At 44.5% G+C, this 23418-nt stretch overlaps 1 protein-coding gene across 2 annotated transcripts in view; it reads left to right on the top strand.

Moving 5' to 3' along the window:
* Window positions 1-23418, top strand: part of FNDC3B (fibronectin type III domain containing 3B) — a 467960-nt gene that overhangs the window by 306343 nt on the left and 138199 nt on the right. For both annotated transcript variants that reach the window (XM_077487969.1, XM_077487970.1), the window contains 3 exons: window positions 2712-2798; window positions 5419-5557; window positions 7105-7176. In XM_077487969.1, coding sequence (XP_077344095.1) covers window positions 2712-2798; window positions 5419-5557; window positions 7105-7176 — 298 coding nt within the window. The remainder of the gene's footprint in view (window positions 1-2711; window positions 2799-5418; window positions 5558-7104; window positions 7177-23418) is intronic.

Below are 23418 nucleotides of genomic sequence, written 5' to 3'. Positions count from 1 at the left end.
ATGGACAAGAGATGGTCTGAGACTGGGGACATGGTACAAGAGATGGTCAGAGACTGGGGACACGGTATAGGAGATGGTCAGAGACTGCAGACACATTACAAGAGATTGTCAGAGACTGGGGACATGGTACAGGAGATGGTCAGAAACTAGGGACACGGTACAGGAGATGGTCAGAGACTGGGGACACATTACAGGAGATGGTCAGAGACTGGGGACACATTACAGGAGATGGTCTGAGACTGGGGACATGGTACAGGAGATAGTCTGAGACTGGGGTAAGTATATGAGCCCAGGGGGACATGAGGTTGTGGTTCAGTGTCAGGAGACACGAGTCAGTGCAAAATCAAGTTAGTGCCACGAGATATGGCAGAGTGGGTTAGAGCAGGTAGACACAGGTCAGTGCAGAGAGATGTGGGAATGTAGGTCAGTGCTGGAAAATGAGGGTCAGGGTCGAGAGACAAGGGTCAGAGGAGGGGGACACAGGTCAGAGCTGGAAGACATGGGTCAAGAGAAGAGGTGGTGCTGGGAGATTTGGGGATGAGGGTCAGTGCTGAGAAATTAGGGTCAGGGTCAGGAGACAAGGGTCATATGGAGGGTAATATGAGGGTCCAGAGGCGTGGGGTCAGAACAGGGGATCATAGGTCAGCATTAGGAGATGAGGGCTTGGGTCACAGGTCAGTGTTGGGAGATGTGGGGTCACAGGTCAGTGCTGAGAGATGTGGGGTCACAGGTCAGTGCTGGGAGATGTGGAGTCACAGGTCAGCACTAGGCACAGCTCACACCCCCCAGGCCGAGAGCTGACGTTGTGGTACCATGTGACCTCCGGAGAGAGGGCAGGAACGACTAATGTGTGGTGGGGAGGGAGGATAAGACAAGGTGCACAGAGCTAATAGTGTGACATTGGAGGGGAGGAGGAAAGGAGATGACTGCGGCGCGCTGTGCCAGAAGGACAACCCAATAATGGGCGGACCCCTGTAATGGGCTGGGCCCTGTCCAGCAGGCCCCGCCCCATTTTCAGCTCAATTATCGGCAAGATCTCTCTTTTGGCAAATTGCTGAAAAGGCCATTTTCGGCCGATATGTTTCGGCGGCTGAAATTTCGGTGCATCCCTATGTAGGACATACCATAAAAAGCACCTTTAGATATGGGTCCTTGTTTATCACAAGCCTTTATCTTATATCTATGGTGTATGATATGGCATATAACAATTTAAAAAATGTAACAGTTAATACAATTTTGCACAATGACAGTCTACTAGAGGCTAGTCTTAAATTGATTCTGTACTAGGTGTGAAAGAATCAGTTTAAGGAGTGCCCTTCAGCCGCTAGCAGGGCGCTTTTAACCCCAAAGAGGGGGTTAAAAACTCCCAATTTGCAGTGCTATAGAAGCGCTTCTCAAGTGCTTTGGAAGTGCTGCCCATTCATTTCAATGGACATGGCGCTTTGGGAACGCTAAATACAGCGCTCCCAACCCAGCCCAAAGATGCTTTTTTCAGGGCTTTTCAGGAACGTCCCGCAAGCGCTCCCCCTGAGTGTGAAAAGTCACACTTGAATGAATGGGAGAAAGGGGTCTAAGGTAGAGGCTGCTGAGTATGTACATAAGACCCCTTTCACACTGGGGCAGTTTTCAGTCGCTTTAGAGCTGGAAATAGTCTCTATTAAGCACCTAAAAACCACCTCTTATTCCTTCAAGTGTGACTTTTCACACTGGGGCGGTGCACTTGCGGGACATTCCGAAAAGTCCTGCAAGCCGCATCTTTGGGGCGGGTTGGGAGTGCTGTATTTTGCGCTTTCAAAACGCCCTGCCCATTGGAATGAATGGGCAGTGCCTTTTGACGCACCGCAACATGGGAGTTTCTTAACCCCTTCTTTGGGGTTAAAAGTGCCTCACTAGCGGCTGAAAAATTCTGCTTAAACAGTGGTAAAGCATCGTTACTTTACTGCGAACCCAGTGTCTTCCCGGTCTTCCGTACGCTTACTGCTACCAGAGCCTACCAAAGTTCATTTGAAAGTTTTCAATTTCTGAGTCAAAACCCACACGGGGCTAGGTATGCTTTAGCCCACTGCTGTGTGCTGGCACTAAGGCCTGGCAATTGGCCACTTACATGCTTAACACTTAATCGTGGGGTGGCAGGGTGGAATGTCAGGGGTACCCCATATCTGAAAGTACTGGTTAGGGGTTTGTGGCTCTGGCAATGGAGTGAGGGGGTGCAAGGAAAGCTATGTGCAGGCACCTTATATTGACTACACAGCAGCATCTGCCTTTGCATCACTACTAATAACCAAGGCTCATTGGCATTTAGGGTTATATAATGTGGTTAGGTCAATCTACCCTGGAAAAATAAGCTTGGTATAGCTTTAAAGTTTGCTTTGCATGTGTACACTGTTTTCCATTGTGTTGAATAAGAGCTAAATTAGGCCCTTTAAGGAAGCTCTCCAGTTCTCAGTCAAGTTTTCCTGCTGTTTGCCAGCCTTCTTCAAGCCTGCTATTCCCTACCCCTGTTTGTCCTTTCCTGCACTCTGCCTTGCTATCTTGTGTCTTACCATCCATTGCCAGCTTTTTGTGCTTTCCAGTCCCATGTTTTACTGTTTGCAGCATTCTGCAGATTTGGTGAGACTCAATAGATGCAGTTATAGGAGAGCAATCTTATACAGTCATAAGAAATTTTCCTAATATGACATTTTACACCCTTTGTTATGCTATGCTTTTAGGACAGTGTATTTCAACCTGCATACACTGGAGAAGAATTAACATGTACTGTGAATAATCTCCAAAGAAGCACACAATACAAATTTAGGGTAAGCTTCAGCTGCTATTATTTGCCAGCAGAGGGCGATGTTCTGTATGTTTTCTTCTATACTGTAAATGTGCTAAGGGTTTCATATGCAAACATTTCAGAATACATAATAGTAATTGTTACTATTAAGACAATTATGCATATCTGTTTGCTTCCAGTGCAAGATAGAGAAGTTGTGGACAGAGTGATTTAATAGTATCTTTGCACAGAAAGCATACATTACTAATTGCAACAACTGTCACACAAAGTAGTGCCAAGAGGAGGGCCACCTGTATAGTGGGAGTCATTCACATATGCCCAGGCAGCCTCATCGTTGTATAAAGATCAGTATACCCTCCTAAAACCATGCCAGATCTCAAGACTTCTACAGGGATTTGTGTTAGGAAAGACCAGCTTCAAGAGTCAAAATTTTGATACGTGAGATTTCAAGTGTAGCAGCTGCTTCGTTGATTTTAAAATGTATCTAAACCCAAGAACAAATATGTAATACGTTGCTAACTAATAGTCCTTAGATGTGGTGGCTGCATCAGTTATTTTTTATTTATTTATTTATTACATTTTCAGCAAGTACAGAAACATACCTGTTGATTCTGCCAAAAATCCAATGTCCTTCTAACCTCCTGTGCAAATGAAATGCAATGAAATCTAACTAAAGGAAAAAAGACTGTGCACTTTGCAAGAGCAGTTGCTCCATAGCTTTGTAATGAGCAGAAGCTCTGCTGACTTTATTCATCCAATCAAGTGCAAGCAAAATTGTTTCTTTTTAATTTTCCTTGCATGTGATTGGGTACTCTTTGCAAAGTGAAGCTCTACCACATTTACAAAGCTCTGGGGCAACTGCACTTTGCCAAGTGCACAGTCTACTTGCCTTATTAAATCAACTCCTAAGACTCATTAAAACCAGAAAAAAATGTCTCCCGTTGCTATCGATCTGCTCTGTGCGACCAGGACATAAGAGCAGTGCTGCTGCAGATGGGCACAGTGCTGGATCAATACAGGACTCTGGTAAGTATTTAGGAGGGTGGGGGGAAGCAAACAACTAGTGAAAGGATTTTTACTTTAATACAGGTAGTGCATTAAGGTAAAAAAACGTGTGACTTTAGAACAATTTTAAAGTACACAAAGGATATAAATCCACTTTGTGAGCATCAGTTTCTTCATAAATATTATATGCAAATATATAATACGCAAAAAAATAGTAAGCACCTGAAGAGTGTAAATATTTCTGAAGCTCAGTCCGTAAATAAGTCCAGTATAGTGAAAACAAGGGGAGATAGTCTACAAAGTGCTGCTGGTCCAAGAGTAGAGCAGGCTCTGTTATGGCTGGGAACAAAATGAGAAGGGACAAGTGCCTCTAATGCTGTGTACACACGAGTGGAATGTCCAACAGAAAAAGTCAGACGGAAGCTTTTCATCGGATATTCCGATCGTGTGTGTGCCTCATCAGACTTTTTTTTTACGAAAATTCTGACTGACCTAGAAATAGAACATGTTTTAAATATTTCCGATGGAACCAATTCCTATCGGGAAAAGCGGTCGTCTGTATGCTGTTCTGACTGACCAAAAACGGCGCATGCTCTGAAGCAAGTACGAGACGGAGACTATTGGCTACTGGTTATTGAACTTCCTTTTTCTAGTCCCGTCGTACGTGTTGTACGTCACCACATTCTTAACAATTGGACTTTGGTGTGATCGTGTGTATGCAAGACAGTTTCAGTGGAACTCCGTCGGAAAGACCTTCGGAGTTTATTCTGACATTAAAACTGGGCATGTGTACGCGGCATAAGTGTAGTATCTTAAATACATACTATAAAAGCAATAAAATGATCCACTCACATGGTGTGCAATAGTAACAAGCATGTCAGGAAATGGAGGATGTCTGGAGGGCATACGTCTACCCGAATGCCAGCTGCAATCTCAGCACGCTGTCTTCAGGAAGGGGACCCGGTAGATGGGCAACAGAAGAGCCAGAAGATGTGGAAGACTTTGTGTTGGTTGGGCCTTCAACAGCTTTCGGGTCTTCTGCTGTCTCCAGCCCATCTGCCGGGTCCCCTTCCTGAGGACGGCGTGCTGAGTGGACGGGCGGGTGGACGTATGCCCTCACTGACATCCTCTATTTCCTGACATGCTTATTACCATTGCACACCATGTGAGTGGATAATTGTATTGCTTTTATCGTATGTATTTAAGATACTACACTTAGAAGCACTTGTCCTTTCTCCTTTTTTTCTGTAGCTTCATAGATATTACCTTGTAAAAGTAGCAGTGTTGTCATCACTGTGCAAAAATCCAGGCCCCGCTGGCTGCAGGAAAATACAGGAGGGGCCAGGGGTAGAACCAGTCACCCTGCACAGTGAAAGAGAGCAGCAATGGAAGCTTCTGCACAGAGATAACAATTTACACTGGATTACTACATAGATCTGGAAGAAAGACACAAAGCACACCAAGATTCAAGGAAGAATACACATGCCGTTTGTATTTGGGCAATATTTGCTTATCCCAGAGTTTATCTTTAAGTATGTGTATGACTACTAATGTTACTTTTTCAATATGCATTACAATCTTTTGCACTGACATTTGAAAATTGTATATTATATATTCATTCCCTGTTTTTGTTACAGCTTATTGCCTCCAATGTTGAAGGAAGTAGCAGTCCAAGTGAAGTATTGGTCTGCACAACAAGTCCAGATCGGCCGGGGCCTCCTTCTCAACCTGTAGTAGAGGGCACTGTCACTGCGCATGGCTTTACTGTTCAGTGGGGTATGTACTGTATTTACTCAATCAAATAATACAATTTTCTGGGAATTTAATTCTGATCTGATATATATAAAAAAAGTACATTTAAAAGTTAAATGATCAACATACATTTTTGTAATGTATTGTATTTGCTCTAGAAATAGCTTTACTCTAGTTCTCTAACAAAAATAATAGAACTTCACTGTGATAAAGATGGATATGGCATTTTAATAAATGTCTATAACTGCACAACATGTCTCTGGTGAAATGAATGAAATAGAAACTCATTGGTATTCAGACAGGCATCGCTCTTATCGTGCTCATAGATAAGACAAAGCACAGTCATTTCTTAGTAGATTGACATTCTGGTTTGGCGTTTTTCTTGAGCAATGCTATTCAAAATATGAAGCTTTAAAATAAATATGCTTTAGGGAAAAAAAGGTTTACATTGCATGGTATCTTCTACTCTACAACTTGTGCTAAACTTTTGCAAACGGTTATATAATTACCTAAGTAGATCCTGAAGAGTAATGGTACATTTTGCCTGCATTGGCCCATTTTCACTGCACATTTGTTGATATAAACCCTTTGTTGTTTTTGAAATGCTGGGTGCCTTGTGCAGCAAAACTGCGACAAATGTGAAAAAAGCATTGCGGGAATTCAATGAAGTTAGGAATGCCAATATATCTTAAAAAGCTTTTTGGAGACAGTAAGACCCCTTTCTCACTGGGGCGCTTTTCAGGTGGTTTAGCGCTAAAAATAGCACCTCTCAAGCCACCCCGATGTGAAAGCTTAAGTGCTTTCACACTGGAACGGTGCGCTTGCAGGGCAGGAAAAAAGTGTATACATCGCTCCCAAAATGCCCTGCCCATTGAAATCAATGGGTAGCCCTGCCGAAGATCCTGCAAAGCTCTTTGGCAGCACCACAACACAGGCATTTTTAACCCTTTCTTCGGCCAGTAGCAGGGGTTAAAGGCACCCCGTTAGCGACCGAAAAGCGATGCAGCGCTGCTAATTAGCGGTGCTTTACCACTGGCCCTGGCACCGTCCCAGTGTGAAAGTACCCTAACATTTTTTGCTTAATAGGCCCAATGAGTATTAGAGAAACCAACATATAATATAAAAACTAGAACAATTACAGATCTTGGGGATTCATGTGTTAACAAATAGCAATAGCAAATCCTGTATATCTGAACTGAATTATATTCCTACATAAAAATAGTGATTCTTGGCCAGTATAGACTACAGTACTGCTCACCTTTGACACAATTTAGGACAGCACATATATAAGGTGTCTGGGCTTGGGTGGAACTCATGTTTGACCCAAACCTAAATGTCATCCCTAGAGCTGTATAACAAAGCCAAGATGCATTGAGGTTGGAATGGAAAGCGTTATGGAGGGCAGTATTTCCATTTTAGTCTTGCTGCTGTTACTATTAGCATGTTTACTATAGTTTAAACTTTTATAAATGTTTTATTTTATCTATCTATCTATCTATCTATCTATCTATCTATCTATCTCTAGTATGTGTAAGAAGAACTGAATTGCTTAACAATGTGCTTTCTTTCAGATGCTCCTGAGGACAATGGTGGCTCAGAAATACTGAAATATCTTTTGGAGATTTCTGAAGGGACGTTTGAAGGTGTGTTTTACTGCAGGGACTCCAATTATACTTCTAGTAACATTTTTCAGGTACAGGTAAATTGCATTTATCAAGAATAGACAAAGGACAAAGAAAAAAAGCTTTATACACTGTTGAAATATAATCTGGTACTGTGCAAAGTATGTGATAGAGTAATAGTATGTCAAAGATGTCTTTAAACTACAGCTTTATTCTCTTCTCTTGGTCAAGAGGATATATTGCTTATATACAAGTCTTGGTCACTGTTCTCTGACATCAGTGATGTTTTGAAATCTTTTTTTTTTTTTCATCCAAAGCCGCTAGAAATGCAGTAAAGTGATTGTAACTGATGTACTATACTTAAAAGGGTTATGCTGAGCAACTAAACTGTTTAAAGTGGTTGCTTGCATGACTCACTCAGTATAGCAAGATGGAGATATTTCCAAGAGTCCTGTTTTGCTGGAACTAGTAACCATAATCTAGTAGAAAGTCCTCTGTTTGTCTAGAATCTACATTTTTAGTTTTGAAAAAAAACATTGCAGCAGGGCAAGAAGTACTGGATAAATGCCAGTTTATGGAAATCTTCTGTCATACTACTTTGATGGTTCTAAATCAAAGTTCGATGTGACCCTCCATTTGAGGCCATATTTTCATTATTGGCACCTGTATGTAGGCACACAATGATTTGCGCTCTAAAGCAGCACACATCTACTAGAAATACTTGTTTTACTGATCCTAACCAGGTTTAGTGTAGGGCGACAATATGTAAATGAGATATATTCTACTAATCTTGGTAAAAAAATGTATAGCTAAGCTATACTGGAAAAACCCACCTTGGGGCACAGGCCTGCTGTGACTAATGGTAAATCCATCACTGAGTAGTATTACTTGCACCAAACCATATTGAAAGAGTTTATTTCCAGAATGGTAAAAAGAAATGCAATGGGTCTTATTTACTAAAACTAGGGACTACAAAATCTGGTGCAGCTCTGCATGGTAGGCAATCAGCTTCTAACTTCAGCTTGTACAATTAAGCTTTGACAAAAAACCTAGAAGCTGATTGGTTTCAGTGCAGACCTGCACCAGATTTTACACTCTCCAGTTTTAGTAAACCGACCCTACTGTGTAGTAACCCACACTAACAAAGGTTTGAATTTGTTTTCAGTAGTTTAACCTCCCTGGCGGTATGATTATTTCTGATTTTAGGTGCTGAAAGCGGTACCATTATTTTGCATGGAAATTTGGCGTTTTATATTGTAGGCCTGCAATTCTTAGGAATAACTCATCCCGGGTATGATAGTAGTTTGAAACACAAAATCATAAATTATAATATAATAAATAACTATAAATAATTATAACAAATAATAATATAATAATAATAAAATTTATTCAATAATGTATTTAAATCAAAAACACTGAAATTTTCTCAGTTGCAGAATTGTCGCTGTCATTAGATTTAGTGTTTGATGACAAATTTCCCCAGAAATCACTATTGCTCAATTCTGCAAGTGATTATAATTTATTATCGCTGTTTTCTAGCTGGTCTATAACCACTTTTGACATAAAGGGACACTTTTTGGTTGCTATGGACAATCTCCAAATTCCAGGCAGAAAAAATGGTATTTATAATATAAAACTACATGCAGGGCACTGGACAGACCACTAGGGACAAAGGGGGTGTGTAATTTTTTATACAGTATTGTAATCTGTAAGATTACAGTACTGTATGTGTATTGTGTGTTTTTACTTTTTTGAATTTGGCGCCGATCTCCGTTCCCGTGCGTTACAACATTGCAGGGAACGAAGCTCAGCGGCACTCGGGCACTGTGTGAATCGAGCGGAGGAGCTCGCACACACAGCAGGGAGGACATCACAGGATCCAGGGGACAAGGTAAGTAACTAACTCTCCCTGTATCCTGCAATGCGATCCTGAGTCTGGCTCGGGGTTACCGCTCGTGGTACTGAAATTCCACCCCGAGCCAGACTCGGGAATACCACCAGGGGGTTAAAGGATAAGTTCACCTTTGGAAACATGTTACATGTTCCATCTGCAGACTCTCCTCAATCCCCCTAATTGTGCCAGTGGGGCGGGGGATCTTCTCCCATATCCGCTGTTACAATTCGTATAAAGAACATGGCTGTGTAGGATGGGGCTCTGCTCAAACGGCCATGTCATTCACTCACATAGTTTTGTGAATGAATAAACTACAAGTACCTGCAGCCTTTGTGGCTGATGGCTTATTGTTTTCAATGAACTACCAGGGCGCTGGTGAGTGCTCTAATAGTTCATTGATTCTTCCTGTCGTTCAGTAACTGCCTGCCCTTACCGGCAAACGGCTACAATTTGCAAGAGATCTGAGATCTGCTAAATGCAGGTGCAATGCTTTACAGGCTCCTAACAAAAAAAGAAATAATTGCACTTTTTTTACCTCCAAAAATGATGTGCATTTATTTATTTATTTTTTTAAAGGTGAACTTATCATTTAATGATGAAGACTGAAACTCATAAAACCTGGTCTATAAATTGTAGCTTTGTGTGCAAATAATCGTATCGTAGATCTGCCTCTATACTGTCATCCATAAAAATAAATGTACATTTGCAGGGTTCTTTTGTTTACAAATTAAACAATCAAACGCTACACATTATTGCAAATAACTGATTTAAAACTATACAAGCTTTAATGTAATACATGCTTTCATGTAAAAATGTGCTGGCTTATCTAAGATCATTTAGGTTGAAGAGTTGCTTCATGGGCAATGTATATTCATTTTTACTCATTAGTCTAAAAGCACAGGAAAGGACAGGGTGATGTTAGGGAGCACTGCACAAACAGATGAGACACAGTATAGTCAGGATAGAATACTGAGTGATAGTCACTTCTACCAATTACACTGTTACTATTGCTAGCGCACCGCTAATGAATTCCTAGAAAAAGGTCATTAGACGTTAAAGTCTGTTCTCTATTGAGGTTTTACTTCAAGGAAAATAAAATTAAATGTAAACTGAAGGGAGCAAAAGATGTGCTCCATCAGCTCCTTTATTAAACAGATATGTGGATGTCATTATAAAATATTATCTTACTGAATTTAATATAAGGACTGTCAACTTGTGCCTTGCTGGGTCTTGATATGCCTAGTTAGGGACCATTTAGCTAAAAAAACATGCTGGGTAGTTTTAAGACATAAGTTGAGTTAGGACAAATGTAACATCAATCACCCTTCTGCCATCTTACTTTTAAATGGCGATTAAAAAATCTTCCGCTCATAGTAATAGCCCTCTTTTTACAAGATTCAAAATGATCCTTCACTGTGCCCTGTCCCTCGTTAGATCTGTTTAAAGAGTATTTCCAAGGAAAATAGAAATCCTTTGTCTACATCCTCTCATTTTTTTAACCTCCCTAGTGATATGATTATATCAGATTTTTGATGCCGAAAGCGTTACATTGTTTTGCATGGAAATTTGTTGTTTTATATTGTAGGCCTGTTTGTTTGTTTTTAGGAATAACTCACTTAAATCTGTCCAAACAAGAGTCTAGTAGACATCCTGAGTATGATAAAATTTGAAACACAAAATCATAAATTATAATCTAATAAATAACTATAAATAATTATCAAAAATAATAATATAATGATAATAAAATGTATTCAATAATGTAATCAACTCAAAAACACTGAAATTTACTCAGTTGCAGAATTAATTGTTGCTGTCGTCACCTTCAGTGTCTGATGACGAATTTCCCCACAAATCACTATCGCTCAATTCTGCAAGTGTTCTAATTTACTATTTCTGTTTTCTATCTGGTCTAAAACTGCTTTTGATGTAAAGGGACACTTTTTGATTGCTATGGACATTCTCCAGTTTCCTGGCTGAAAGAACAGTATATATAATATAAAACTGCATGCAGGGCACTCAACAAACCACTAGGGACAAAAGGGAGGTGAAATAATTAGAAACAGTAATGTAATCTGTGAGATTACAGTGTACTGTATGTGTTATGTTTTGTGTACTTTTTGAATTCCCCACTGGGCTCTGTCCCCATGCTTTTCAACGCTCACACGGAACAGGGCTCAGCGCTGTGATGAATCAAGCGGAGACACACTAGGGGGACATCGCAGGATCCTGGGGACAAGGTAAGTAACTTTGCCTGGATCCTGCAATGCGATCCCGAGTGTGGCTCGGGGTTACCGCTTTTTATACTGAAAATTCACCCCGAGCCACACTTGAGAATACCGCCAGGGAGGTTATTATAATATTAGTGAAAAAGCCATTCTGTTAACCCAACACCCTTGAACATGACACAATGAAAGCATGAACTACATAAAACGTAACAGAGCCCGGCATACAGCACATCAAGCAGAAGAAACAGCCTCAGCACACAGGGGGGGGGGGGGGGGCATCACAGGATCCTGGGGACAAGGTAAGTAGCTTTCCCTGGATACTGCGATGTGGCTCGGGGTTACCACTTTTGGTATGGAAAATTCACCCAGAGCCGAACTCGGGAATACCGCTGAGAAGGTTAAAGCAGAATAAAAACATGCAAGACCCGATCCTTCCTAATGTGTCATCTTACCCATTGAATGTATGTCGCTTTTGTTTCTTACTTTTTATTTGGTATGAGTCTAACCCCCCCCCGGTTCAGTTCATGAACATGAAGAATCAAAAGTCCTAATTTAAAAGGCTTATATGCATGTTCTTAACATAAAAAGTGTACGAGGACCCAGGTACTGGCCTAGGGGACATGTATCAATTCAAAAAAAAAAAAACAACAATATTATTTTCAGGAGCAGTGATTTTATTAATGCTTAAAGTGAAACAATAATAATACATATTCCTTTAAATATCGGGCCTTGGGGGTCACCTTAGTCTGCCTGTAAAGTGGCACATCTGTGAGATGTATTGGTACATCTGGTAATGGTACATCTGTGAGATGTACATCTGGTAATGGTACAATGTAATGGTACATCTGTGAGATGTATGCAATAATGGCATCTCTAAAGCAGTGTTTCTCAACTCCAGTCCTCAAGGCGCCCCAACAGGTCATGTTTTTAGGATTTCCCTCAGATGAAATGGCTATGGTAATTACTAAGACAGTGAAACTGATCCATTCACCTGTACAAAATGACTCAAAACATGACCTGTTGGTGCGCCTTGAGGACTGGAGTTGAGAAACACTGCTCTAAAGGAAAAAATGTAACTTAAACTTGCTCACAGCTGTAATGTATTGCTGACTCCTGGCAATCTAGATGAAAAATCAATGAAAAAAATGGCATGCCCCCCCCCCAGTCCATACCAGGCCTTTAGGGTCTGGTATGAATTTTAAGGTGAACTCCAAATTAAAAAAAAAATAGTCATGGGGTCCCCCCAAAATCCATACCAGACTCTTATCCGAGCATGCAGCCTGGAAGTCGGGATGAGGGGGGACGAGCGAGCGCCTCTTGAACCATACCAGGCCACATGCCCTCAACACCCCCCCAACCCAAAGCACCTTGTCCCCATGTTAATGGGGACAAGGGCCTCTTCCTGACAACCCTGGGCTGTGGTTGTCTGGGTCTGCAGATGGGGGGCTTATCGGAATCTGGAAGCCTCCTTTAACGAGGGGGCTCCCAGATCCCGCCCCCCATGTGACTAGGTAAGGGTATGTTGTACCCCTACCCATTCACCAAAAAAAGTGTCAAAGTAAAAACCACAAAAGACAGTTTTTGACAAATCCTTTATTAAAAAGGAAAAAAAAAGTGTCCTGCGATGTAAATCCACCATCAATCACACCATCCGACGGACCCGAAAAATATAAAAATTTAAAATAACTCTGCCTCAATGGGAGGCCTCCCGGCGACTGCTGTCTTTTCCCTTTGACAGCTTATAGGCAAGTGCAGGGTCACCCGCTGACTTAACCGGATGACCCTGCCCTGGGGTCACTCAGTTATGTCATTGGGTGGCCCTGGCCTTGCCTATATAACACCTGTCAAAGCCAAAAGACAGCAGTTGTTGGGAGGCCTCCCATGGAGGCTGAGCTTTTTTAATTTTTTCAAATTTTCTGGCCTGTCGAGCGACATGATTGCTGATGGATGGACGCCGACAATAACCGAATTGTCAAAAACTGTCTGTTGTGTTTTTTTAATTTTTGACACCTTTTTTTAGTGAATAAGTAGGGGTACCCGATGCCCATTCACATAGGGAGGCTGGGATCTGGGGTCCCCCTTGTTAAAGGGAACTTCCAGATTCTGATAAGCCCCCGCCTGCAGACCCTGATTACCACTGGCCAGGGGCACCCCAAAGCACCCTCCACATGTTAAGGGCAAGCGGCCTGGTATGGTTCAGGGGGGGGGCTTGTTTGTCCCCTCCATTTCCTGCCGGGCTGCATACTTGGATAGGGGTCGGGTATAGATTTTGAGTGGGACCCCACACATTTTTTAATTTTGGCGAGGAGTTCCAAAAGGGCCTGGTATGGATTTTGGGGGAGACACCATGCTGTTTTTTTTTCTTAATTCTGTCATAGGGTTCCCCTTAACCACATCAATACACTCTATTATATACTCTGCACTATATTCCCTGCACTGTATTATATATACTTACACTTGTCCTGCTGGAAGGTGAACCTCCACCTCAGTCTCAAGTCTTTTGGAGACTCTAGCCAGTTTTCTTTAAAGATTGCCCTGTATTTGGCTTCATCCATCTTCCCATCAACTCTAATCAGCTTCCTTGTCCCTGCTGAAGAAAAGCATCCCCACAACATGATGCTGCCACCATGGTGGGGATGGTGTATTCAGGGTAATGTGCAGTGTTAGTTTTCCGTCACAAATAATGTTTTCATCTGACCGGAGCACCTTCTTCGACATGTTTGCTGTGTTCCCCACTTTGCTTCTTGCAAACTGCAAATGGGACTTCTTATGGCTTTCTTTCAACAATGGCTTTTTTCTTGCCACTCTTCCATAAACGCCGGATTTTTGGAGTGCACGACTAATAGTTGTCCTGTCGATAGATTCTCCCACCTGAGCTGTGGATCTCTGCAGCTCCTCCAGAGTTACCATGGGCCTCTTGGCTGCTTCTCTGATGAATGCTCTTCTTACCTGGCCTGTCAGTTTAGGTGGACGGCCATGTCTTGGTAGGTTTGCAGTTGTGCCATTATCCATGACCTATCTGGTGTGTTCCTTGGCCTTCATCATGCCGTTTGTTCACTAAGGTTCTCTAACAAACCTCTGAGGGCTTCACAGAACAGCTGCATTTATACTGAGATTAATTTACACACAGGTGGACTTGTGTGTAATTTACTAATTAGGTGACTTCTGAAGGAAATTGCTTCCACTAGATTTTAGTTAGGGGTATCAGGGTAAAGGGGGCTGAATACAAATGCACACCACACTTTTCAGATATGTATTTGTAAAAAATATTGAAAAACATTTATCATTTTCTTTCCATTTCACAATTATGTGCCACTTTGTGTTGGCCTATCACATACAATCCCAATAAAATACATTTATGTTTTTGGTTGTAACATGACAAAATGTGGAAAATTCCAAGGGGTATGAATACTTTTTCAAGGCACTGCATTTTAGACTACAGGCTGATGTGCTGACACCATGTTTAGCCTTCATCCATATACTAAACCTGGGGGCAAATGGCAACCTCTCGTCACTGAGGGATTTGCATCCACATCTAGGACACAGGGGATATTTAGAGAAAGCTGCTGGAAAATAATCTTGCAAACTTCAAGGAACAGAAAGGTAAGTATAACAATCAATTTTAAAAAGAAAAAAAATATTCTTCAGTATAAAAGCCTAAACACGATATTCTCCTAAAGTTTATTACACTTTAGGCCGGGTTCACACTGCTGCGGGGGGAGATCCGGATGTGATTCGCACCGCACTGCAGTGCAAATCACATCCGATCTCCGTAGCGATGCGAGTTCAGCCATACAGATAGTATGGCTGAATTCGCATCGCTCCCGCAGCAAACTCGCACGGGACCCTTTTTTTGGTCCGCAACAGAATCGGATCGCATGGGTGTTCACACCATGCGATCCGATTCCTGTCCGAGTCGGCAGATCGCACTGCGATATGCGGACGGATCTGGGGGTGTCATTAACATATCATTGACACTCCCAGCCGTTCGCATAGGGCAGTGTGAACTGCCGGCGGGAGTAATGCGATGCGGGAAAATGCAGCGGATTCGCGGCGTTCCCGCATCGCTGTGGTGTGAACCCAGCCTTAAGCTCAGTAAGCTCCAAAATAATAAGTCAGTTTACATCTGCCTGCCCATAGAGGTGCATAAAGCTTCCATTCAGGTTCACTTGAAAACTGACAGGCGGACCTGGGCAGAAAGTCTTTTTCAAAAGGGGCTCAGGGCACACACATTGGGTAATGGCAGCTTCCCAACTTTAAAGTGCCAGATTTCTGCCCGGCATGTGCTTCAAATTTAATTTGCAAATAGCGAAGCACAATCCTAGGAAAACCCACAAAGGACCTTTGGAAGAGTGACCATTGCTATTTTACTTTAATAGACACGCAAATTAAGTTTTTCTGGTACCCAATCTGCATTAACAGTCTTGAATTAGACACCTTATGTATGCTGATTTGCAGATTGTCACTTGCCACATCACTTGCCACAATTTGCAGATTGTCACTTGCCACCATTTGCAGATTGTCAGTTGCCATGCCAGCCAGTGTCACCAAATGTGCATTGTCGCTGCACTGGTGGCAAGCTGGCAGCACTGGTCCATTTAGTGAGGGCAGGAGAGCGGAGATGCAGGGCGGGCAGGGAGAGATGATGTAATCTCTCTGCTCCCCGCCGCACATCGCTCTCACATTGAAGTGGCCCGACTGTGAGGGCGGAAGAGTGGTGACGGGTGGGCGGAGATTTATATCATCTCTGCTTGTCTGCCCACTCGTCCCTCCTCCACCTCCAATGCCGCCCGCGGCAGCCGCGACCTGCTGAGACTCTGGAGTATGGGCTCCACATTCGAGGCTCCAGCCTCGATAGCCAACCCCTGGCGACGCCTATGTTCTCTACAGCAAAGCTTTGTGTTTTGAACTGTAATCTATACAGTGAAAGTAGAAGTGAAATATCTGCGCTTAGGTGAATCTATGTATATATTAGCTGCTGAAACTATGCCTAGATACACAACAGATATAGGCATATGACAAGTACAGGGCTCACAAACTCAAAACCAAAATTATAAAAATAAATAGCAGTGAAAAATAATCCTATGAATCACCAATATATTACTCCCAATGCCTTCCATCCAAGTACTAACCAGGCCCAACCCTGCTTAGCTTCCAAGATCAGAAATCAGGCACATTTAGGGTGGTGTGGCCATAAGACGTTCCCCAATGTCTATTGGTAACAGCAAGCAAAATGCTTTACATAAACTGTAATATTGTGGTTATAAACAACATTATTTAACAAAGTGCTTACAGTGAAGAAAAAAAGTATTTACCCCCTGCTGATTTTGTACATTTGCCCACTGATAGAGAAATGATCAGTCTATAATTTTAATGTGGGTTTATTTTAACAGTAAGAGACAGAATAACAAGAAAAATATCCAGAAAAACGCATTTCAAAAAAGTTATACATTGATTTGCATTTTAAAAATAAGTATTTGACCCCTTCACAAAACATGACTTAGTACTTGGTGGCAAAACCCTTGTTGGCAATCACTAGTGATGGCCGAACGGTTCGCCCGGCGGTCGTTTCGCGGCGAATTTCCGACTTTCGCCGTCCGCGGGTTCGAACGCCTTTTTCCGTCGTTCGCCCCGGCGGACTTACGTGTTTAATGTATACAAGAACTTTAACCTTTCGTGACACGTTTATCATGTGTTACAGGACAACCAATTGAGACATGACAGCTCATGGACACTTGGACATTCCCCCTAACCTATAAATACACCCGATCCGGTGGCCATTTTACATTCTTTCTTCTGTCACTGTAGGGAAAGGATCCTGTGTGGAGTAGGGACAGAGAAAACGCTAGCTATTTGGTACACAAAAGTTCTTTTCAGGACTGGTATAGGTGTTAGGTCAGCAGCCTGAGTTTCTTTTGTCAGTTTAGATAAAGGGACAGAGCGCTGTATGCTGCTATTTTAGGGACAGCTCAGCCAGATTAGTCTTTCTTCATCATCATCATCATCATCATCATTAGCTGTTACTATCAGGTCCACAAAAGAGCTGTTCCAGCTAATCGTTCCAGCCTACTCTTTTTTGCCAATTTGTATAGGGACAGGCAGGAAGCAGTGTGTCAGGCAGTGAGGATAATTTTAAAGACTTGCTGTTACTATTAGTTCCACAAAGGTTCTTTTCAGGACTGGTATCAGTGGTACGGTAATAGGCTTGTACACGTATAATATTCTTTCTTCCAAATATAGAAAGAATATTATACTTGACTGCTGCCCTTCTGCTGCAGTCTGCTAATCATTCACAACTCACTTGTTCCACAAAGCTCTTTATCAGGACTGGTAACTTGGTCTGTCTAGGGTGCTACGGTACATAGGCTTGGGTGCGGTACAGTCTGCTGTTCTGTAAGGACCGCTATCGGTCCACAATAGATAGGGTTGCCGTGCACTACTGCTGACCGCTGCCCTATACTGCAGCAGTCCTTCAGCGGTATAGGGACTGACGCACAGTCTGCTAAACACTAATACACAACCTGCTTGGTCCACAAAAGTTCTTATAAGGACTGGTAACTTGGTATAGGGTGCTACGGTACATAGGCCTGAGTGCGTTACAGTCTGCTGTTCTGTAAGGACCGCTATCGGTCCACAATACATAGGGTTGCCGTGCACTACTGCTGACCGCTGCCCTATACTGCAGCAGTCCTTCATTGGTATAGGGACTGACGTACAGTCTGCTAATCACTAACACACAACCTGCTTGGTCCACAAAAGTTCTTATAAGGACTGGTAACTTGGTATAGGGTGCTACGGTACATAGGCCTGAGTGCGTTACAGTCTGCTGTTCTGTAAGGACCGCTATCGGTCCACAATACATAGGGTTGCCGTGCACTACTGCTGACCGCTGCCCTATACTGCAGCAGTCCTTCATTGGTATAGGGACTGACGTACAGTCTGCTAATCACTAACACACAACCTGCTTGGTCCACAAAAGTTCTTATAAGGACTGGTAACTTGGTATAGGGTGCTACGGTACATAGGCCTGAGTGCAGTACAGTCTGCTGTTCTGTAAGGACCGCTATCGGTCCACAATACATAGGGTTGCCGTGCACTACTGCTGACCGCTGCCCTATACTGCAGCAGTCCTTCAGCGGTATAGGGACTGACGCACAGTCTGCTAATCACTAACACACAACCTGCTTGGTCCACAAAAGTTCTTATAAGGACTGGTAACTTGGTATAGGGTGCTACGGTACATAGGCCTGAGTGCGTTACAGTCTGCTGTTCTGTAAGGACCGCTATCGGTCCACAATACATAGGGTTGCCGTGCACTACTGCTGACCGCTGCCCTATACTGCAGCAGTCCTTCATTGGTATAGGGACTGACGTACAGTCTGCTAATCACTAACACACAACCTGCTTGGTCCACAAAAGTTCTTATAAGGACTGGTAACTTGGTATAGGGTGCTACGGTACATAGGCCTGAGTGCGTTACAGTCTGCTGTTCTGTAAGGACCGCTATCGGTCCACAATACATAGGGTTGCCGTGCACTACTGCTGACCGCTGCCCTATACTGCAGCAGTCCTTCATTGGTATAGGGACTGACGTACAGTCTGCTAATCACTAACACACAACCTGCTTGGTCCACAAAAGTTCTTATAAGGACTGGTAACTTGGTATAGGGTGCTACGGTACATAGGCCTGAGTGCGTTACAGTCTGCTGTTCTGTAAGGACCGCTATCGGTCCACAATACATAGGGTTGCCGTGCACTACTGCTGACCGCTGCCCTATACTGCAGCAGTCCTTCATTGGTATAGGGACTGACGTACAGTCTGCTAATCACTAACACACAACCTGCTTGGTCCACAAAAGTTCTTATAAGGACTGGTAACTTGGTATAGGGTGCTACGGTACATAGGCCTGAGTGCAGTACAGTCTGCTGTTCTGTAAGGACCGCTATCGGTCCACAATACATAGGGTTGACGTGCACTACTGCTGACCGCTGCCCTATACTGCAGCAGTCCTTCATTGGTATAGGGACTGACGTACAGTCTGCTAATCACTAACACACAACCTGCTTGGTCCACAAAAGTTCTTATAAGGACTGGTAACTTGGTATAGGGTGCTACGGTACATAGGCCTGAGTGCGTTACAGTCTGCTGTTCTGTAAGGACCGCTATCGGTCCACAATACATAGGGTTGCCGTGCACTACTGCTGACCGCTGCCCTATACTGCAGCAGTCCTTCATTGGTATAGGGACTGACGTACAGTCTGCTAATCACTAACACACAACCTGCTTGGTCCACAAAAGTTCTTATAAGGACTGGTAACTTGGTATAGGGTGCTACGGTACATAGGCCTGAGTGCGTTACAGTCTGCTGTTCTGTAAGGACCGCTATCGGTCCACAATACATAGGGTTGCCGTGCACTACTGCTGACCGCTGCCCTATACTGCAGCAGTCCTTCATTGGTATAGGGACTGACGTACAGTCTGCTAATCACTAACACACAACCTGCTTGGTCCACAAAAGTTCTTATAAGGACTGGTAACTTGGTATAGGGTGCTACGGTACATAGGCCTGAGTGCAGTACAGTCTGCTGTTCTGTAAGGACCGCTATCGGTCCACAATACATAGGGTTGCCGTGCACTACTGCTGACCGCTGCCCTATACTGCAGCAGTCCTTCAGCGGTATAGGGACTGACGCACAGTCTGCTAAACACTAATACACAACCTGCTTGGTCCACAAAAGTTCTTATAAGGACTGGTAACTTGGTATAGGGTGCTACGGTACATAGGCCTGAGTGCAGTACAGTCTGCTGTTCTGTAAGGACCGCTATCGGTCCACAATACATAGGGTTGCCGTGCACTACTGCTGACCGCTGCCCTATACTGCAGCAGTCCTTCATTGGTATAGGGACTGACGTACAGTCTGCTAATCACTAACACACAACCTGCTTGGTCCACAAAAGTTCTTATAAGGACTGGTAACTTGGTATAGGGTGCTACGGTACATAGGCCTGAGTGCGTTACAGTCTGCTGTTCTGTAAGGACCGCTATCGGTCCACAATACATAGGGTTGCCGTGCACTACTGCTGACCGCTGCCCTATACTGCAGCAGTCCTTCATTGGTATAGGGACTGACGTACAGTCTGCTAATCACTAACACACAACCTGCTTGGTCCACAAAAGTTCTTATAAGGACTGGTAACTTGGTATAGGGTGCTACGGTACATAGGCCTGAGTGCGTTACAGTCTGCTGTTCTGTAAGGACCGCTATCGGTCCACAATACATAGGGTTGCCGTGCACTACTGCTGACCGCTGCCCTATACTGCAGCAGTCCTTCATTGGTATAGGGACTGACGTACAGTCTGCTAATCACTAACACACAACCTGCTTGGTCCACAAAAGTTCTTATAAGGACTGGTAACTTGGTATAGGGTGCTACGGTACATAGGCCTGAGTGCAGTACAGTCTGCTGTTCTGTAAGGACCGCTATCGGTCCACAATACATAGGGTTGACGTGCACTACTGCTGACCGCTGCCCTATACTGCAGCAGTCCTTCAGCGGTATAGGGACTAAGAGTTTTGTCACAGGGTGATTTAAAAAATGACAGGCAGAGGAAGAGGCAGGCCCTTCCGCAGGGGTGGTAGGGGTAGGGCAGGAGCAACAGCCTTGAGCCAAAGTGGGAAGTTGCAGAAGGTGCGTTCAATTACTTTAAAGGACGCACCAGACTTGGTTGAGTGGCTCACTCAGCCTTATTCTTCTGCACCCTCCTCATCCTCTCGATCTGCACCCTCTTCTTCACTCTCTGCTATGTGCACCCCCAAAGACACTACCACCAACAACACCACCACCACCACATACCTTCCGCTTGAGTGCAAATGGGGGCCTTCATGCTCCAGTGTTTTAATAGGGACCCCCGTATAAAAAGCATGAGGGTCAAGGACCAGTACTGGGTGGCAACGTACTTAGATCCCCGGTACAAACACAAAATGGCGGAAATGTTACCGCCGTCGCAGAGGGCTGTCAGAATGCAGCACTTCCAGGCCTTGCTTCGAGAAATGCTGCATTCTGCTTTTGCGTGCGCTGGCAGAGGAGCAATTCCCACTCCCAGAGAAGGATTTGCGGGTACCAATCCAACAGCGCCTGCAAGAAGAGGCCGGTTTGAAGATGTGTTGGTGACTTCGGATATGAGGTCATTCTTTCAGCCGACCCATCGACAGGTGTCATCCGGATCCAGCATCAGGGAACGCCTAGACCGTCAGGTGTCCGACTACATTGGGTTAACGGCCGATGTGGACGCTCTGAGGAGTGATGAACCCCTAGACTACTGGGTGGGCAGGCTTGACCTCTGGCCAGAGCTTGCCCAATTTGCAATCGAACTGTTGGCTTGCCCCTCATCCAGTGTCCTGTCCGAAAGGACGTTCAGCGCAGCAGGGGGGATTGTGACCGATAAGCGTACTCGCCTAGCTCACCACAGTGTTAACTACCTCACATTTCTAAAAATGAATGAGGCATGGATCTCGGAGGAATTCAACACATGTGATCAGTAGACCATGTATATGTCTATAAACAATTTTTGGAATCAAGCACACAGACCTTCTTAATTCATTTGGCTCACTTCCCTGACCCAAAAAAGCACACCGTACTATATGCCCCTACCCTCCTCTTTGAAGAGGTTGAGCGGTGTCATATTTCTACTGGGGCTGCTTATTATGAGGGGTTCCCACCATCCCTGTGCTGTGCTGACTTCCTCCTGGGTGTTCTTATTATGAGGGGCTCCCACCATCCCTGTGCTGTGCTGACTTCCTCCTGGGGGTTCTTATTATGAGGGGCTCCCACCATCCCTGTGCTGTGCTGACTTCCTCCTGGGGGTTCTTATTATGAGGGGATCACACCATCCCTGTGCTGTGCTGACTTCCTCCTGGGGCTGCTTACGGTGCTGCTGTCAGCGCTGTATGTCACGGAGCTGCTGTCAGCGCTGTATGTCACGGAGCTGCTGTCAGCGCTGTATGTCACGGAGCTGCTGTCAGCGCTGTATGTCACGGAGCTGCTGTCAGCGCTGTATGTCACGGAGCTGCTGTCAGCGCTGTATGTCACGGAGCTGCTGTCAGCGCTGTATGTCACGGAGCTGCTGTCAGCGCTGTATGTCACGGTGCTGCTGTCAGCGCTGTATGTCACGGAGCTGCTGTCAGCGCTGTATGTCACGGAGCTGCTGTCAGCGCTGTATGTCACGGTGCTGCTGTCAGCGCTGTATGTCACGGAGCTGCTGTCAGCGCTGTATGTCACAGAGCTGCTGTCAGCGCTGTATGTCACGGAGCTGCTGTCAGCGCTGTATGTCACGGAGCTGCTGTCAGCGCTGTATGTCACGGAGCTGCTGTCAGCGCTGTATGTCACGGAGCTGCTGTCAGCGCTGTATGTCACGGAGCTGCTGTCAGCGCTGTATGTCACGGAGCTGCTGTCAGCGCTGTATGTCACGGTGCTGCTGTCAGCGCTGTATGTCACGGAGCTGCTGTCAGCGCTGTATGTCACGGAGCTGCTGTCAGTGCTGTATGTCACGGAGCTGCTGTCAGCGCTGTATGTCACGGAGCTGCTGTCAGCGCTGTATGTCACGGAGCTGCTGTCAGCGCTGTATGTCACGGTGCTGCTGTCAGCGCTGTATGTCACGGAGCTGCTGTCAGCGCTGTATGTCACGGAGCTGCTGTCAGTGCTGTATGTCACGGAGCTGCTGTCAGCGCTGTATGTCACGGAGCTGCTGTCAGCGCTGTATGTCACGGAGCTGCTGTCAGCGCTGTATGTCACGGTGCTGCTGTCAGCGCTGTATGTCACGGAGCTGCTGTCAGCGCTGTATGTCACGGAGCTGCTGTCAGCGCTGTATGTCACGGAGCTGCTGTCAGCGCTGTATGTCACGGAGCTGCTGTCAGCGCTGTATGTCACGGAGCTGCTGTCAGCGCTGTATGTCACGGTGCTGATGTCAGTGCTCTGTATTACGGTGCTGCTGTCAGTGCTCTGTATCTCCTGCACCCTCTTGTTTGCCTACCCTGGTCCCTGACCTTCCCTCTCCTCCATTGCCTTCATTAGCTCCATAGTCCTGAATTGTCAGAACAATTTCCCAAATAAAAAAAAAATGCTTGTAGTTATCGATCCCAAAT

This window comes from Lithobates pipiens, unplaced genomic scaffold (assembly GCF_037356315.1).
Source record: "Lithobates pipiens isolate NorthernLeopardFrog02 unplaced genomic scaffold, aLitPip1_a1.2 Scaffold_18, whole genome shotgun sequence".
NCBI classification, from domain to species: Eukaryota; Metazoa; Chordata; class Amphibia; order Anura; family Ranidae; genus Lithobates; species Lithobates pipiens.
The sequence above is the reverse complement of the archived record's forward strand: the minus strand, read 5'-3'. Positions and strand labels throughout refer to the sequence as shown.